The sequence below is a fragment of the Globicephala melas genome, chromosome 4 (genome assembly GCF_963455315.2).
Source record: "Globicephala melas chromosome 4, mGloMel1.2, whole genome shotgun sequence".
NCBI lineage: Eukaryota > Metazoa > Chordata > Mammalia > Artiodactyla > Delphinidae > Globicephala > Globicephala melas.
Genome location: NC_083317.1, coordinates 74,882,749 through 74,901,333, shown reverse-complemented (window position 1 = coordinate 74,901,333; position 18,585 = coordinate 74,882,749). Strand labels below are relative to the sequence as shown.

The 18,585-nt window shown below is 41.2% G+C and overlaps 1 protein-coding gene across 1 annotated transcript in view; it reads right to left on the bottom strand.

The window, feature by feature from the left end:
- LOC115857451 (probable cation-transporting ATPase 13A5) overlaps positions 1–18,585 on the bottom strand; it is a 101,502-nt gene that overhangs the window by 17,386 nt on the left and 65,531 nt on the right. The window contains 7 exon segments of the mRNA XM_030864412.2: positions 4,927–4,999; positions 7,012–7,061; positions 7,064–7,098; positions 12,046–12,155; positions 14,045–14,087; positions 16,696–16,775; positions 17,887–18,012. Coding sequence (XP_030720272.2) covers positions 4,927–4,999; positions 7,012–7,061; positions 7,064–7,098; positions 12,046–12,155; positions 14,045–14,087; positions 16,696–16,775; positions 17,887–18,012 — 517 coding nt within the window.

Below are 18,585 nucleotides of genomic sequence, written 5' to 3'. Positions count from 1 at the left end.
TGGAGAACAGTATGGAGGTTCCTTAAAAAACTACAAATAGAACTACCATATGACCCAGCAATCCCACTACTGGACATATACCCTGAGAAAACCATAACTCAAAAAGAGTTGTGTACCACAATGTTCATTGCAGTTCTATTTACAATAGCCAGGACATGGAAGCAACCTAAGTGTCCATCATCGGATGAATGGATAAAGAAGATGTGGCACATATATACAATGGAATATAACTCAGCCATAAAAAGAAATGAAATTGTTATTTGTAGTGAGGTGGATGGACCTAGAGTCTGTCATACTGAGTGAAGTAAGTCAGAAAGGCAAAAACAAATACCGTATGCTAACACATATGTATGGAATCTAAAAAAGAAAAAAAAAAAAGGTTCTGAAGAACCTAGGGGCAGGACAGGAATAAAGACTCAAACGTAGAAAATGGACTTGAGGACATGGGGAGGGCGAAGGGTAAGCTGGGATGAAGTGAGAGACTGGCATGGACTTATAAATACTACCAAATGTAAAATAGACAGCTAACAGGAAGCAGCTGCATAGCACAGGGAGATCAGCTCGGTGCTTTGTGACCACCTAGAGGGGTGGGATAGGGAGGGTGGGAGGGAGACACAGAGGGAGGGGATATGGGGATATATGTATATGTATGGCTGATTCACTTTGTTATAAAGCAGAAACTATCACACCACTGTAAAGCAATTATACTCCAAAAAAGATGTTAAAAAAATAAATAAAATAAAATAAAATCTTGTGGGAACAAGGCAAGGTGTGGATAGATAAGCAAGTAAATAAATAATGTGATAGAATTGTCTTTTTTTAAACATTCTCTAAGAGAATGTACTAGGTAGATTTATTTCATTATGGTCTTTTAAATTAATTTTTTAAAAACTTTATGCAATTTTTAAAGGTTACACTCCACTTACAGTCATTACAAAATATTGGCTATATTCCCCATGCTGTACAATATACCCTTGTAGTCTATCTTACACCCAATAGTTTGTACCCCAACCCCTTTAGTGCCCATCCCCACCCTCCCCACTGGTAACCACTAGTTTGTTCTCTCTATCTGAGTCTGCTTCTTTTTTGTTATGTTCACTAATTTGTTATATTTTTTAGATTCCACATATAAGTGACAGTATTTATCTTTCTCTGGCTTATTTCACTTAGCTTAATGTTATGGCATTTTCTTTGTCCCATACTAATTCAGGCTTAGGTTCAAAGTCCTAACTGGGGAACCTGGAAATATAGATGCCTTGGTGAGAGTGATTTTACATTGATCGTCCAATCGTCAATGACTCTTAATGTCTGCAGATAAATGTCCACAGTTATCAGCCTGTCAGTCAAGATTCTGTGATCTGACCCAACCTACTTCGTCAGATTTTATCTCCTGCTGTTTTTTTCCACATACCCTACAGTGTGGTCAAATTGAAAAACTCACCCCCTATATTTATCAGCTCTCTCTTGCTCATGCTGCTTCCTTCTACTTGAAATGCCCTTCTTTTGGTAAAAGATATTTGAAATCTTTTCACCCTTCCTATTTTGGTGCAAATGCTACTTCTTCCATGAAGCCATCCCAGTATCTCTCTTTTCTACATTGCCATCTCCTCCTTAACTGCAGATCATCAGAAACAATATCCCCTTTTTCCAAACTCCAAAAGCATCTGCTGTTTTCTGGTACTCACTATTTTTGACTTGTATTTCATCCATTCATGTATGTGAATCCTCCACTAAACTCTATACATCAGTGATCAGCCTTTTAATGCCCAGGTACTTAATGTGCGTAACACATAGTAGGAGATGAACACTTCTAAGAGGAGGTTGAATGGAGATTTTCCTCTTGTCTGGGGAATTTTGCTGAGCCTCATATTTGAGGACAGTGAGAGGTAAGTGCCAATTTAATGTAAAGAAAGATGACTACCATATCTCCATAGTACCTACCAAGAGGGATCCACACTGGTCCTTCAACTGTAAGCATGCCATCCCCCCTCCCCCAGTTACCTATGTACAGACTATATGAGAGTAAACCATGGAGATGATCAAGAGATTCTTTAACGGGAATTGTTAGGAGAAGCAAGAACTGTGGTTTTCTTCCCAGCATCACAACACAAATGAAAGGAGGTCATAAAAACCACTCCAGGAGAGACCTGAAGTGGCCAGGGTGGAGAATGGCTCTCATTCCCCTTCCTGTAATATCAAAGGGAAGAGAGAAGGGGCAGCAGTGAGAACAAGCTACACATCTACTATCTGGTACGTCAAGTAGAAGGGATGGAAACTAGCCAGGCTAGAGCTATCTTGGAAGGAATCTGCCCAGTGGACTGTTCAGCTGAGGCTAGAGGGCCCAGCAGAAGAAAAAGGCTTTGTGATATGTACCACTAGAAGGCAGATCCTGAAAGAAATCCTGAGGGGTCAGAGGAGAGAGGGCCACACATGTCAGGGCGTGGTCTAGTCTAGAGCGCTGGACTGGGAATCTCTGAAGAACTCAAGAACTCACCAGTGAGCCCCATGCAAAGTGCCTGAGTTTAGATGCTTACCCTGTTAGAGGGCACTTGACAGGAGAGAACTAGAGTACCCCCACTTAAGCAAAAAGTCCTGGGGTCCTGCCGCTTATATTTGCTGAAGCAGGGGTGAAAGTAGAAAACAAAGGAAAATAGAGACCATGGCCTTCTCTCCCACTGCCTGCTCCAAGCCATAGGTCAGGCTTCATCTGGGGAAGAAAACTTTGCATTGGATGAAAACATGAAATGTTAATTTATAATACCTGGACTTCTTATATCTAAAGATGATGTCATTTGAATACCTAGAATTGACCAGGAAATGATTTGCCTGTAGGATGACTGAACTTGCAGGGATGGGAAAGCAATAGTGTTTGAAGGTAGGTGGTAAAAACAAACAAAGATAGCAGTTTCCACCCTCTTTTTTCACCTTCACCATTTACTTAGACAGCTACACATTTGTTGAATAATAATTGATAAAGTGCTGTCATTCAAATAGAACACTATGCTTCTGATCTACCACCCTTCTGAGACTTTTCTCTCCCACTGGTAACAGGGGTCCTGCCCTGAGTCATCCAAACTCTCCCACCAAACTCGCTCTGAGATGAGAGGGTAAGTTTCACAGAATGACCAACTGGCATGAGAGCCAGCAGGCTATTGCCATGGGAAAGCATAAAGTATACCCATTACCTTGGGAGTCAAATTCATAACCAGCATCATGGAATTAAGTAGGCAAAAGCTCAGAACAACTTGCTCAAGGTCATCTGGCAATTCTGTGGCAAGGCTACCACCCATGTTTTTGAATTTCCCATCAGTCTACTTGTACACAGGCTAAGTCTTTTCAAGGGCTCACCAAATTAGTCAGTCATCTCAAAAAAAAAAAGACAAAAAGGATGGGTGTAGCACAATATCATTCATCTTGTAATGAGGGCTTACAGGGTGTGATGCACTGTACTATACACTTTACATGTGGTATGTTATCTGATCCTCACAACCTTATAAGGACCTTTCATATGAGTCAATTATTTATTTAGTAAATAATTTCCCAAAGGTTGCAGAGATAGGACGTGGTAGAGGATGGCCGTGGCCTTCACTTTCACGCTACTGCCTGCTAGCGTAGCTCTTGGAACATCCTGGTATTCTTTTTTTCTTTTTAACATCATTGTCCATCTTCACAAGTAAATCATGCAAATTCCTTTAAAAAACAGCGAACATTCTAGAAGCAATATCAAGGATTCAAAATTATCCAGTCACGTGAATATTAATAACACATAGAAAATATTTTAGAGGGCTATAAATAGACATTTCAACCCTAAGAATCAAAATTGATATTACTTACATCCCTGACACTGGTAAATTTTGTCATTGGGTTAATATAATATATGACCTCAATATCACTTTCATGTTTCTAAGATGCTACATGGGGCTTCCCTGGTGGTGCAGTGGTTGAGAATCTGCCTGCCGATGCAGGGGACATAGGTTCGAGCCCTGGTCTGGGAAGATCCCACATGAGGCGGAGCAACTAGGCCCGTGAGCCACAGCTACCGAGCCTGCGTGTCTGGAGCCTGTGCTCCACAACAAGAGAGGCCACGATAGTGAGAGGCCCGCGCACCGCGATGAAGAGGGGCCCCCGCTTGCTGCAACTGGAGAAAGCCCTCACACAGAAACGAAGACCCAACACAGCCAAAAACAAATAAATAAATAAATAATAATTAAAAATGAATATCTGCTTATAAAAAAAAAAGATGCTACATGAAATTCTCAAGGTTGTTAATATCCTGCATTCCTGCATGTTTTATCTGGTTTTTTTCGTAACACTTCATTTGTTGAACAAGGAAAAGGAGGTGAGTTTGTCATTCTTTTTCTTTGCTCTCTGTTGAGGCAGTCACCTTTCTCACTTACTAAGAGTTAGTATCAAGCTCTAAGTTCCTTGGTAGGAAATACTTTATCAGTGTCATCTCAAAGGAAGGAAATAAGCAATAACTGCTGTGAGCCGCACCTTGCTTTTGAGAGAATTCCACTACAGTAAAGCGATAGCATTTGTTCTCAAACGTCAAAGACCTAGAAAAAGTCTGGTTTCACGTCAATGTGAAGCATAGCTGAATAATGGAAAATGACCTTTGGGTTTCAAAGATTTCCCTTCCCGGATTTCTTGCACATTTTTCTTTGTACAAGACACAAACCTACAAAGAACTGAGAATGCATTGACAATTTTGTAAGGCTAAGACCTATTTTCTATCAGGACATATTAACGCCAAGTCTGAGGACTTCAAGCCTCAACTTACTGCCAACACCACTTTCAAAAAATTCACAGGTAATGAAGTCTTGGTAGTTAAGATGTGTCATTGTCAGAACCTCTTATTTGTATGAATAGTTCTAGAATTTCATGGATAAATGCAACTAATATGGTTTACTTTGCTAAAGAGCTTACTTGTTAAACAGACCATCAAGGTAGTAGCAACATCTGGCATGAGATACTGGTAAATTCTGAAGAGCTGTAGTTGCTGAAAAGGAAAGAAAAGTAAACATAAGTGAGGCTTCTGCCATCATATTGTCTTTATCATTCCCAACACTGTTCTCGAAAGTAGTCAGGAAGCAGCTGTTACTTTTCTCCCCACTTTAGGAAGAAAGGAACTTACCTAACATCTTTAGCATTTCATTGGATAGAATAAAACCAAATCACTATTTTCCCAGTGTTTAACTTAATTCCATATTAGCAATGAGAGTCAGTCAGTTGGGAAACACCCTCCTTATTGGCCATAGTAATTCTTGCAGCTGTAGACTTAGCCTGGATAGTTGAACTCTCAACATAAGATATTAAAGCCTGAAAGTTCTTCTGGGACTTCATACTTAAAATTTGAAGTCAAGGCTTCAAATCATTCAACACGTTTTTCTCTCCATCCTCATCCATGGATTGAGTTCACAACATCGTTCTCTTGGAGTCCGTCTACTTTCACAAACTGAACAAGTTCCCCACCCCAAGAAAGCCCATTGCAGACTTCATTCTGGTATACCACCTGCCTTTCTAAGGTTTGTGTAGACATAGAACTCCTTTTCAGTTCACATTTATGGAATTGAAGTATTTAAACATGAAAGTCAGCTCGATACTCTCCAGGAACTTGCCTTGCAATACCTTTTGTTGCCAAGTCTGTTTCTCTGCTTCATAGCTATTGACTGAGCACTAAATCATAATCTGGTTCTATGCATATTACAGACCACATTGACGCAAATGAAAATATTTCTGGTCCCTTGGAGAGGGAACTCAAGGTCAAGATGTTTCCAGGTGAAGGTCCTTGGAGGGCACTCTTACTTAGGTCTAGACCATCAGAGTGAATGGTTTCAGAGTAGACTGGTTCCAACTCTATCCATGGAGACTTTGGAACTGAAATTCTGCTTTTGTAATTTTCAGAGAACGCAAATAGTTTCTCAGTGTTCCTCTCATCCTCCAATTCTTTCTCTGTCTTTTTACATTTCCTTCTCATATTCTTTTGCCCTCAGAATGGTAAAATTATATATAAGCAGGTTGAGATGGAACAGGGCTTTTCAAAGACAGCTTTACTTTTTATTCTGGGAGCAGTTTTCAGAGAACTATCCAGGGCTTTGGAAATCAGTCAGCCTGAGTTCCTGGAGGCAGATAAAGGCTCGGCCAAGGGCAAGATCTAATTTGTTTTTAGTCATAGAGGTAGAACTTGAATCCAGGTTTCCTGACTCCCAATCCATTTCTTGTTTCTACCCACCTAGTTGGCCCTTAGCCTCTGTGTATGCTTCTTGCAATCAATAGCCCACTGAGGCTGGAGTCCTGTGGTCCCTGCTTTCACCACTCAAGTGTCTTAGGGAAGCAGTACAATGATTCCCTGCCCACAGAGTCCCCTGAGCCTGGTGGATCATTTTGCTGTAGAGTAAGTTATGGCTGAACCGATGCAGATTACTTTCAACCTATACGTATTTCTTCCATATAGCTAATTAATTCTTAGATGATTATTTTTATCATTTCATTTCAAAAGTCTTTTCAAAACATTTTTACAGAATTGTTCATCCTTTACTAATGACGTGTAAGTTCTGGGCAAGTTCAGAACTAAAGCTCCGGTGTGGGAATTTTTCCAGATTTTGAGCCCTTCAAAGTCAAATTCAACAACTTTTCATTCTTTTTATCTCTTCTTAGTCTGCCAAAAATACTCCATAGTTGGAGACGGATGCATTTCCTGCTGAGTTATATTTAGGCTCCCCTGATGCTCTCTCCATACTCTAAGTGAAGAAATAGAGGCTGGAGGAGGTCAAGTGTCTCAGGTTATCTAGAGAAGAACAGCACTCCTAGAAACGGAGCCACATCTACTTATTTCTAGCTCTGTGTTTCATGCACAGCTATATCAAGTTCTCAAGTTTGTAGACATCTATTTTGAGAAATGTCATTTATTTATAAAACATTAAATCCTGTGTAAGAGCTGCACCACCTCCCCCAAATAAACAAGGGATATAAATGCAATTAGAACTAGGAAGAAATTATTTTGGTTCATACCCAGTAGAGCAGTGATGTACCCATAAAGTGGATTATACCGTACATGATCTCACCCCCAAGGATAAGACGAGAGCAGCGAGGCTTTCTCTGTTTAAGAAAACATAAAAGTAACTGGTTATATATGACACATATCTCCCAGTCTCTTTTATATTTTAAAAGGAGCTCATTTTAATAGCCTGCTGATATACAGTCACTTAATCACTGATTCATCCTCTCAATTATTCATTTAACCACTCATTCACTTACTCATTCTTTCCTTCAATCATTACCTCACCCACTGATTCATAAGTTCACATTTATTTAAGGCTTATAAGGTGCCAGCATTGTGCTCAGAGTCATGGAGGATATAAATGAATCAGGCACAGTCCTTATTTTCAACTAGCTTGCAATGAATTAAGAAGATTAACATGAACATTATAAACACAATACATTGTGACAAGGTGCAAAATGTCAAGTACTGACTTGCCTGTGATTCATTCCATCCTAGCAACACTTGCTCCCCGTGTGTGTTTTAAAGTCCCTTAGAGACATAAAGCTAAGGGCCAGGTGCTCTCACATCATAGGGAGAGTAGATGTGGCGCCAATATTTGAGATGAAATGGGTTTGTTGGCTTCAATACACGAGGAAGAACACAGGGTAATAATGTGAGCTGGTATGGGAACCCAAAGAGATAAAGACAATGGTAAAAATTGCAACTTAGCAAGTAAATAGTCCCTAGTCAATAATATTATAATAACTTTGTATGGTGACAGATGGTTACTAGACTTATCAAGGTGATCAATTCATAATGTACATAAATGGCAAATCACTATGTTGTACATCTGAAACTAACATAATATTGTATGTCAACTATACTTCAATAAAAAAGAAAAAAGCAAATATTACTGGATTCCCCTGGTGGTGCAGTGGTTAAGAACCCACCTACCAATGCAGGGAACACGGGTTCGATCCCTGGTCCAGGAAGATCTCACATTCCGTGGAGCAACTAAGCCCGTGCACCACAACTACTGAACCCACGTGCCACAACTACTGAAGCCTGGGCGCCTGGAGCCTGTGCTCCGCAACAAGAGAAACCACTGCAATGATAAGCCTACGCACCTCAACAAAGAGTAGCCCCCGCTCGTCGCAACTAGAGAAAGCCCACACGCAGCTATGAAGACCCAACACAGCCAATAAATAAATAAATAAATACATAAGAATAAAAAAGTAAATATTACCCTCTTTAAAAAATTCTGTTTGAACTGTTATTCCTTTAACTGGGTCTGGTTGGTGGTGGATTATGACAGGCCAAAGTAAGAGGAGTGGGGAACTTGGCAAACAAGCCCTCCTGCAGCCTCCTCTTGACAAGCAAGGCAGAAGCAAATCCACATGGGAGGCAGCCCACATCCTCTTGGTTTCCAGTTCCCAGTGACAAGGACACCGCTGCTCAAACATCGTCAACAGGTCAGGGACATGAGAAATAAAACCCAAAGAGCCAAACTAACAACCACATTGTCTTGGACAAGATGAGAAGGTTCTGGTGGGAGATGAGCCAGGATGCTTTGGGTGGATGTTTTCTACCAGGCTGCGAGGTACTGCCTTTTTGTTTTCAGCGCAGAGGGTGGAGCAGAAGACCAGCTGAGAATGGCAAGCATGTGAAGCCTGGATCGTTTTCTGACATGCACTTTGTGATTTCATCCTTTTTTCTTACAGTTGTACATTTCCAGGAAAACTGACACCCGGATTTAAAAAAACAAAAAAGTGCAAAAATCTAGAATGGTAAGGCATGAAGAATGTTTGAACCCCCTATGCGAGGCCTCCACATCTGGCATGGGCCTCTAAAATGACTGCTATTCCAAATGGTTGTGAATTTTAAGCGGCTCACTCATTTACTTAATGCATTCCACAAACGTTCATCAAATGCTCTGAGGTACCGTGGTAGGCACAGCAACAGAGAAATGAATAAGGCATAGGCCTTGTCCTAAAGGACTTGAACTATAACAAGTCAATCATGTTTCAAAGAATAAAAATGGAAACCTGTGGATCTGGACCCATGTACCTAAAACTGTACCTCATTGCTCCTCTAGAGGATGTTTTCTCAGGACTAGGCACGCATCAAGAACAGCAAGGGTAAAACCAGCCTAACCCTGAAGTCTTACTAAGCCATCTGCCGCTAGAGAAATTTAACATCCTGACTTGTTTTTTTTGTTTGTTTTTTTTTTGCGGTACGCGGGCCTCTCACTGCTGTGGCCTCTCCCGTTGCGGAGCACAGGCCCCGGACGCGCAGGCTCAGCGGCCATGGCTCACGGGCCCAGCCGCTCCGCGGCACGTGGGATCCTCCCGGACCGGGGCACGAACCCACGTCCCCTGCATCGGCAGGCGGACTCTCAACCACTGCACCACCAGGGAAGCCCCCTGACTTGTATTTTAAAACAGTATATTGCCTCCAGAAATGCACTGGGCATGAGAAAGGGCATCCAAAGTTCAAGTGCCACTGTCTTTTGGATGAATCAAGTAGGCACTTGGTGCAACCGTCCTGGAGTTTGAACCCCCTATGTAAGGCCTCCACACCTGGCACTCCAGCTTCCCCTCCACAGATCCCGTCTGAGAAGCCTTCCAGCCCAGTTTGGCTATCAGGTCCCTGCACCCTCCAATGAAAACCCCATTTCTGAACATGGCTCTCCATTCCCCCACCTGGAATTCCCTCCCACCTCCTTCGCATTTCCATACTTCCTATCCATCCTTCAAATTGCAACCTTCCTTTGAAACCTTCCCTTTTGGCTTGAGTTATCATCCTGAACTACTGGAACGATGACTATATTATTGGGACGTTCATTTATTTAAAGCTAATTTATTGAGCACCTATTACTTATCAGGCAGAAGATTCTGTGTTATGCAATTACATCTGCATATATCTATACCCTTTACTGGAATGTGAGCCCTCCAGCTCAAGGCTCTGTCTCATTCTTAATCCACCACATTTTCAAGCACAATATTTTAAAAGACCTGCATGGGTTGTGTTGATGCTGGGAAGCATGAAGTCTGGCAAGTGTCCCAAACACTCTGGATATGTAGTCACCATGACACAAACCAGGTTAAGGCAATAGAGATATTAAGGGTAAGGCTTGGAGAGACTCTCCAAAAGACACACCACTAAAACATAATGCCTGGCTCGCCAGGGATGAGAAAGAGGAAAGAGTTAAAAGCACTCTGATGTTCTGAGCCTCAAAGATGGACTCTAAGGACCAAATGGTCCTCAGAAGCAGAAAACATGGGAGTTAGCAAGGGAAGCTGCTTTGAAGGTAGGGGAGGTGATGTTGTTTGAGGGCATGAAGGACACAGGTACAGGCACCCAGTACTCAGGGAGAGGAGTCAAGCTGTCTTGCTGCTTTGTAGCCACTCAGAGGCTAGCACATTTAGGTAATTCCCAACGGCCGCTGCACATTCAGATGCACCAAGGTACCTGCTGAGATCTTCATGGTTGTCTTTTTTTGTATAAACCTCAACATTCTGTGATGTGCTCCAGACCATCGGCCGTGAAGATGGCCTGAAGTTACCCCGCAGTATTACAGGAAAAATCAGAGGGAAAAAATTTATGCACACAGTATAAAACCTGATGTAAGTCAGAAAGAAAAATTCCACATGATATCACTTATATGTGGAATCTAAAATACAACACAAATGAACTTATCTATGAAACAGAAGCAGATTCACAGACATAGATAACAGACTTGTGGTTACCAAGGGGGGGTGGGGTGGGGGGGAGGGATGGAGTGGGAGTTTGGGATTAGCAGATGCAAACTATTATATACAGGATGTATAAAGAAGATCTTCCTGTATAGCACAGGGAACTATATTCAGTATCCTGTGATAATGGAAAAGAACATTAAAAAAAAGGTAATTGTATGTATAACTGAGTCATTTTGCTGTACAGCAGAAATTAACACAACATTGCAAATCAACTATACTTCAATAAAAAGGGTATGTTAAATGAAAAAAAATTTGATGTTTTATTCTTAACTGTATGAATAAATTTCTTTTTTTTTTTTTTTGGCTGTGACATGTGGCATGTGGAATCTTAGTTCCCCAACCAGGGATCGAACCTGTGCCCCTCTGCAGTGGAAGCACAGAGTCTTAACCACTGGACGACCAGGGAAGTCTCAAGGCCCAGTACTTGGAGTTTTCATAGAAACCAGGCCTTCTATTGTTTTATATCTTTATGTGCTACTTGGATGTTATATCGTCCTTCTCCATTGTCAGCCTGAAGTTTGAGCCATAGCAGAAATCCCTAAAAATGTCATTATTTGTTTTAATGTTAATTTAGAGCAAATGTACACACAAATACTGAGTGTCTAATATTGCAATCAAAACACTGGTTAAGAATAATAATTCATGAATCTCTACATATAGCTACTGGCCTGGATCACATCATAGGGTTTATGGTTGTTTGTTAGTTATTTAGCCAATAAAACCTTTATTTAATTGATAATAATTAGACCAAAAAAAATATGAGTAGAAACAAGATCAGAAATGAGAGTGCAGTGGATGTAAGGGAGCTATACTGGGAAAATAAACAGTTTTTAATTCCTTCCCCTTCCCTAATCCAATTGCCAATCCATTGTAAAAGTCTCTGGTGCAATCACTTTGGGTATTCACTAACTTGTATTTTGGAGACATAACACTACTGGGGGAAGCTTTCTGGTGGAGGGTTCCTTTTCTCTTTCCCCCGCATCCACAACTCCTGAGATAAAGGTTCCAGCAAGCATCCAACATACAAAATAAAGGAGAGAAGTAAGATATACAATAGGTTTTTAAATATCAACTCTAGTTTTCAACTGTCCACATGACACAGCCATGTGTCCTTCAAAGCTCAGCATAAGTCACTTTTTGTTGCTTTTACCAGCATTCTCAAGCAACACTCATGGCCCCCTTAAATGATACTCAGTAGCACTTTACCCGAGCCTCTGCTTATCACTTTCAATTATAGTTGAATTCTGTCCAGAGCCAGACAGTGAGCCTGTTGGTCAGGGGATAGAAAGGGGATAGGTGGCCTACTTGATGAGATAAGACACACACTCGATGTTGGGTGTTTTCAAGGTGAAAGGGCAGGCCATAGATGCCTCCTGTTCTGACAGCAAAATGCCTGCATGAGCCATTTTCAAAGCCTGGAATGATAAAGCCATGTTACACCCACGACTCCTCAGGCCAAGCTCTAACTCTTCAAACAGCGCGAGGCTATTCTTCACGTTATAGAGTTGATAACATTGCACTCTCCCACCCCTGGATCTCTGTTTATGCTGCTCTGCCACCTGGATACACGCAGTCACCAATGAAAGAGGCACCAAGTAAACAATGACCCAGTGGTAGAAGAGTGGTGTGTGTGTGTGTGTGTGTGTGTGTGTGTGTGTGTGTGTGTATTGGTTGAGGGGGTGTAGACATGATAAGAAAATGGAAGGACTCATTCCAGAAATCTATTAAAAAGATGACAGAATTTGGATGGAACTTTGTGAGGGCCTTTACAATCACAGTTCTTACACTTATCAGGCCACCTTCATGAACTATAGGAAAAACTAATTCCCACCTTTTCCTAGGCTGCCGGCTGCCTGATCCGGCCAACCAGCTAACTGCTGGGACGAAGTGTGGGGCATACAGCATCTTCACTGGAGGAAAGGACCAGATGCACACATCAGAGAATCGTTCCAGAATATATGTTGTTTCACTGATATAAGGGCTAATTCATTTCTCATCAAGACTGGAAACTGTCCAGAGAATGCCCAGAGCAGAGAGTGGCCAACGAGCAGTCCAGTGAGCCCCTAATCCTATGAGAATTGTACGAACATAAAATGAGATTTCGTATTTCTGTAGCTCTGTAGAAAGTGCAAAGTACCTGGTTACTATGGCCAGTATACACTAAATTCATGTTCAATTAATATTAGAATATTTCCTTCTTCCTCCTTTCTCCCTTAATATTTTATATCTCTGTGATGTAATTTAGGACCATCTACTTTATGTTAGGGTTAGTTTTATGCATGATTTTTTTCCCCCATCAGATAATGAACTCTTCGGAGGAAGAGACTATGTCCTTTATAACATCCAGTTTATTTGTTTTGTTCTAAATTCCACATAATTAATGAGAATGGGTACTCACTCTAGATTTGGAAGAGGAGACTAACAACTAGCTTCTTCTCATGAAGTATGAGGCAGAAAAATTCATAACAGATCTCTAATTATGAACATAGCTGTTCACAGAACTTTAAAGAAAATATTTAAGAAGGAAGTAAAACAAATACCTAGACCTTAAGTATCTAATAGACTTTGGAAATACAAAGCAATTCTCTTTACTTCTCATTCCACAAATTAGCTCCTAAAATATTTTCTTATGTACAACAATCTTCAAGTAAGCTACTGTTTCAACCATATCTTCGAAACTCAGATTATAAAATAGGCACTGCCTTCTATTGTGTTAGAGAAGTAATCTGCTGAGAATCTTGTAATTTAGGTTTGCTATTGTATGTAATGACCAAATAATTTGGTCTATGATTTTGCTGAGTGTAAGAATTTTGGGGTATAGCCAACTTGTAAAAAGTAACCCTGGTGTAGAAATCTGGCAGGGATAAACACAATTTACACATAAGTCAAAGCTTTACCATCAGTTTCAAATTCTTCCTTCATTAAGCCTTTACCAGCTGCATGACTTCAGGAAAAAAAAAAAAAGTATTCACCTCCCTGAGTCTCATTTCCTTATTTATAACAGGAGAGATTTAAACCAGCTAGCCTTGAAAAGTCCCTTTTGCGTCTGAAATATGGGAGCCTATGTAGCCTTCCCTTGTCTTTATTATTCTAGGAGTTGCTAGAAAACAGCGGAAGTGACTCATCTCACTTTACTCTAAACCACGTTCAACCCACACTCCAGTAGAAGTGAATACAAACATCAGAATGATTAAGTGATGTGATTGTTGGCAGAAGGGTGAAGAGTCAGACCCCAGGAGATGTGGGGTCCTTAAAAGGGATATCAGTGACCCCCCCTGCATTAGAAGAAGTAATTTCTACTCACCCCACAGTCATTAGCTCCATCTCCACACATGCCTACATAATCACTGCAGGGGAAAGGATAAGAAAAATTAATGCTTAATTTTAATTAAGCTTAATGCCTCACTTGAGTAATTTCCATCATAACTAGATCACACGCGATGTGTGTGTGTGTGTGTGTGTGTGTGTCCCCTGAACACATGTGGAATCAGGCTGAAAGAAAAAGACTTGGAGATAACTATTCCCAGAGGGATAATGCCCTTGTATATTTAAATTGTTTCAATCAATCAATCACATGGAAGTGATGGTGATACTGCCAAGGATGTCCACAAAGATGATCACACACTTCAAAAGAAGTCCTGTTGGATTATATCCACCAAGACCAAGCTGAAGTGTGTGCTGTCATAATCACAGCACTTTCCACACCCTAATGCACAGATCACAACCTAGTCCATCTGTGTTTTGGTTGCTGACTGCTGCTGAAAGTTTAACATGTAGACACTAGGGAGAGAAACATTTGGGAAATGGTTTAATAGATATAACTAGAGATATATACACATATTCCTGATGCATCTTGGAGTGAAAATGAGATAACATGGCCCCACCTATACCAGTTTGGTGTACAAACACAACAGTATAAAGGGAAGAGTAAAATTTAAAGCTACTACTAAAGAAAAGGAGTTTCTGATGCAAGACACACTGTCTTCTATTATAAGTAAATAATACATCGGAGGTATTGATTAATGGCAATACTATTAAAGGCTCAGTGGTAACTTGCCAAAAACACATGAAATAACACAATACAGGGAAAAATGAAGTTCTCAGAGAATTTCCTTATTAGTTGACACATACGAAACGGCCATCTTTATTGGTCAAAAATTGTCACATGTGGGGCTTCCCTGGTGGCGCAGTGGTTGAGAGTCCGCCTGCCGATGCAGGGGACACGGGTTCATGCCCCGGTCCGCGAAGATCCCACATGCCGCAGAGCGGCTGGGCCCGTGAGCCATGGCCACTGAGCCTGCGCGTCCGGAGCCTGTGCTCCGCAACGGGAGAGGCCACAACAGTGAGAGGCCCGCGTACCGCAAAAAAAAAAAAAAAAAAAAAATTGTCACATGTAAACAGATTCATACGGTTTAACCTACTATTTGGCTAGTATATATGAAAATCACCCTATAAACATTTGTTTGTGTTCATGTACATATCAAGACTATACACATTTGCTGAAAATGGCTTCCTTTCTTCAGGCGTAAGGTACATATTTAGTCTTTATATCACACGAGGAATCTTACATCTTCTAGTGTTGTCTGAATAAAGAATAAATTCTGAATGAAGATCAAGATCTGGAAATTGAGAGGATAACTTATTCTGAGACAGCATATATCCTCCTGAATTGATGTTTCTTTAGGGGAATACAGCTTTTCAAAAGTAAGCATTTAAGTTGGCAACACTTCTCAGGTATTTGAGAAGGGTAAAATTACTTTCTTCAGCCAATATCATACAATGACCATGTAAGTAAAATAGTCATTTTAAACACTTGTTACTAACCCAGCCTCGAGGCATTATGGGAGTTAATAAGCAGTTTTGGAAACTTCCCTAAGAATGCTTGGGCAACAAAAAATAATAGTCAAAGGCAGTCTCTTGATTTTATTTACTACTTATCAGCAATTATCTAAGTTTCACTACTCTCCATTCCTTTTCACTTTCCAGAAATCTGCAGTCCAGAAATTGTAACAGTCCCAGCAAGTAATACATAGGTCTGGTCTCAAGAAGAACCGTTTCACTCTGATGTGACTTGGTCATCTGTATTTTTGAAGGAGATAAGAAAGGACTTTTTCTTTTTCTGACTTTGGCCTCAATACCCAAAACAGTGAAAATGCCATTTCATCTCCTTCCTGGAGGACCTGAAATTATTCACACAGCTTCTGATGGACCAACCTCAAATAATTCCAGGTGATAACTCTCACACTTCTCCACTTTTTTCCACTCTGAGCTGTACAAACCCCTGTTGTTTCTATACTCTATATCCAAGCAGGGGATCTTCCTCTAAGATATGCCCTATGGGCCACAGAAGGAATGCTGTCCGGGGTAGACAGCTTCTGAAATGGCCCACCTCCTAGTATTCATGACGTCTAATGCCCTCCCTTGAGTGTGGACTTGACCTAGCAACTTGCTTCTAATGAAAGGAATAAAGTGACGGGATAAGATGTTACTTCTAAGATGAAGATATAAAAAATGGTCATACCTCTCTCTCTCCCTCTCTTTCTCTCTCCCTCTGACTCTTCTTACTTGCTCTCTCTCATGGAAGCTAGCTGACACACTGTGAGCTTCCTTATGAAATGACCCACGTGGCAAGGAAACAAGGGTGGTTTCTGCCCAACAGCCAGTAAAAAACAGACTCTTTAGCCCAACCGCCCACAAGAAACTGAATCCTGCCAACAACACATGAGTGAGGCTGGTGGCAGATCCTTCCCCTGCAAGATGCCTACAGTCATGGCCAACACCTCATTACACCTGTGAGAGACCTAGAACCAGAAGACTCAGCTAAGCACACCTGGATTCCTGACCCACAGCAATGTAAAAAAAAAAAATGATGTTATTCTAAGCCACTATGATTTGGGGTAATTTGTTACACAGCAATAAATAACAAATACACTCTTTTCATGCAATAACAACTACTTTAATTTCTGAAATTCTTCAATGAGGCTAGATTTCTGCCCAGGGAACATTCTTGCAAAAATTGTTCCATTCACCAGAATCTAAAGAGAAAAACAACGATTTCAAGAAGATTAGAAAGTTGAACACTTTTAAAATAAAAGAACAGTCCTGAAAAATGACTCCTGACCACCGTTTTAATATAGCATTGGGTGGTGTGACATTAGACCAAATGTCAGGAAAGGGAAAAAAGAGAAAAAATATTTAACTTTCACTTTCAGTTTTCCATCACAAGTCTATTACTTTGTTCCAGGTCATTTTTCCAAGATGGGGTAAGCGCTAATGAATAAAAAGTAACTAAAAAGCAGAAGAGCATATAAGATTAAAACGCTTAAGGAAATACAGTTCTTTTTAATAAACACTGTCTCCGTAACTGAAGACTAAGCAGAGGAAAGAGCAATAGATCATGAGTTGAGAATCAGGGTTCTATTCCTAGCTCTGCCCCAAATTGTGCAAACCTTAGGCAAGAGACAACCTCTCTGAGCCTCAGCTTTCCAGTCTCTCCAATGAGGAACTGCACTAACGGCTTTCTAGAAGCCTGGGGGGTCTAGATTCTATGGTCCTTGACTGGTAAGGCGACAGGACTTTCAAGACACTGCTAACAGATGGTTGTTGCCCTGGGCTCGGTTCTCCACTTATCTCCTTCCCACTGACAGCACAACCCTGCAGGGCACTATTTGAAAATACACACACAGCGACAAGATAACAAATGATTTTGAGAATAAACCATGAAGTCTTTGTTTCCTTCTGCTGTAATTTAAGAATCCAGGCAGGAAGGGGAATAGAGTTCAGCCTGACATGAGTTGGTGACTTTCAGAGAGAAACAGACACGAAAAACAGGCAGCGTCTTTGGAACTAGCTGGAGGTTCTCTCTGCTCGGGAGGGAGGAAGGAAGGACGCAGGGGCTGGACTGGCCCCAGGGGCGGGGCGAGGGGCAGTACCAGCCTCAAAAGCTGGACAGGAGGCCATGCTCATGTGCTGGACCAGGAGGTTTAGGGGGGTGGGAAACTCCTGAAAGCACAGTGCCTGTTTGGGGGTGTTTATTTCCTAACTCTGAGATAACCTCGCTGATCGTCCCCTTCACTGTTCTCTTACCCTTTTTTATCTCAGTAATATGAGGAGCAAAATAAAACGCATCATTTCTCCAGTACTTACTTTTGGAAGCAAGCTGTTGAAATGCTGCAATATCACTTGGTATGATTTCCCACTCACTGCGAAATGGTAACAGCTCCCTCTTTCTCCATCAGGCACTGAACTGTTTCCAATGTTAATGTAGGTTTCCTAAACTCAAAAGGGCATTATTTCTACATTGGCTCTTAAGGAATGTTGTTGCTTTCCTACATTTTATGGAAGGAAGTGTATTCATGTTACACAACAGGGTGAGGACCAGCAAATATACAATATGGAATTTACCCATAGAACTTAGACTCATATGAAGAAGATACTCAAAATGCTCCCCCCCAAATTACATGAGCAGAGAATACTTCGGCAACATGATGCTCTGTATCCTATTCTGGGAAATAATACGTGTGATGTCAGTCTACTGAGGAAATCATTCCAAGGTACCAATGAGTGATTCCAAGGAAGAAGAGGAAACATTCTTCCCTTCTCTTCCTTCTCCTCTTCATTCAACCTTTTGTTTCCTAAGATCTCTTACCATTCATTCCTTCAGAAATCATGCCCCAATTTCTTCCCTGTACAATAGGTAGACTCTTTCTTCAGAGCCTAACCTGACCTCTCCCCACCCCACAGGTAACCTATTCCCTCACAGTGCCCAGATCCTCTTCCACATCCTGTGACCCCTGCACCAGCACTACTCCTTTCCTGAAACGCTCTCTGTCCTGTTTTTCACCT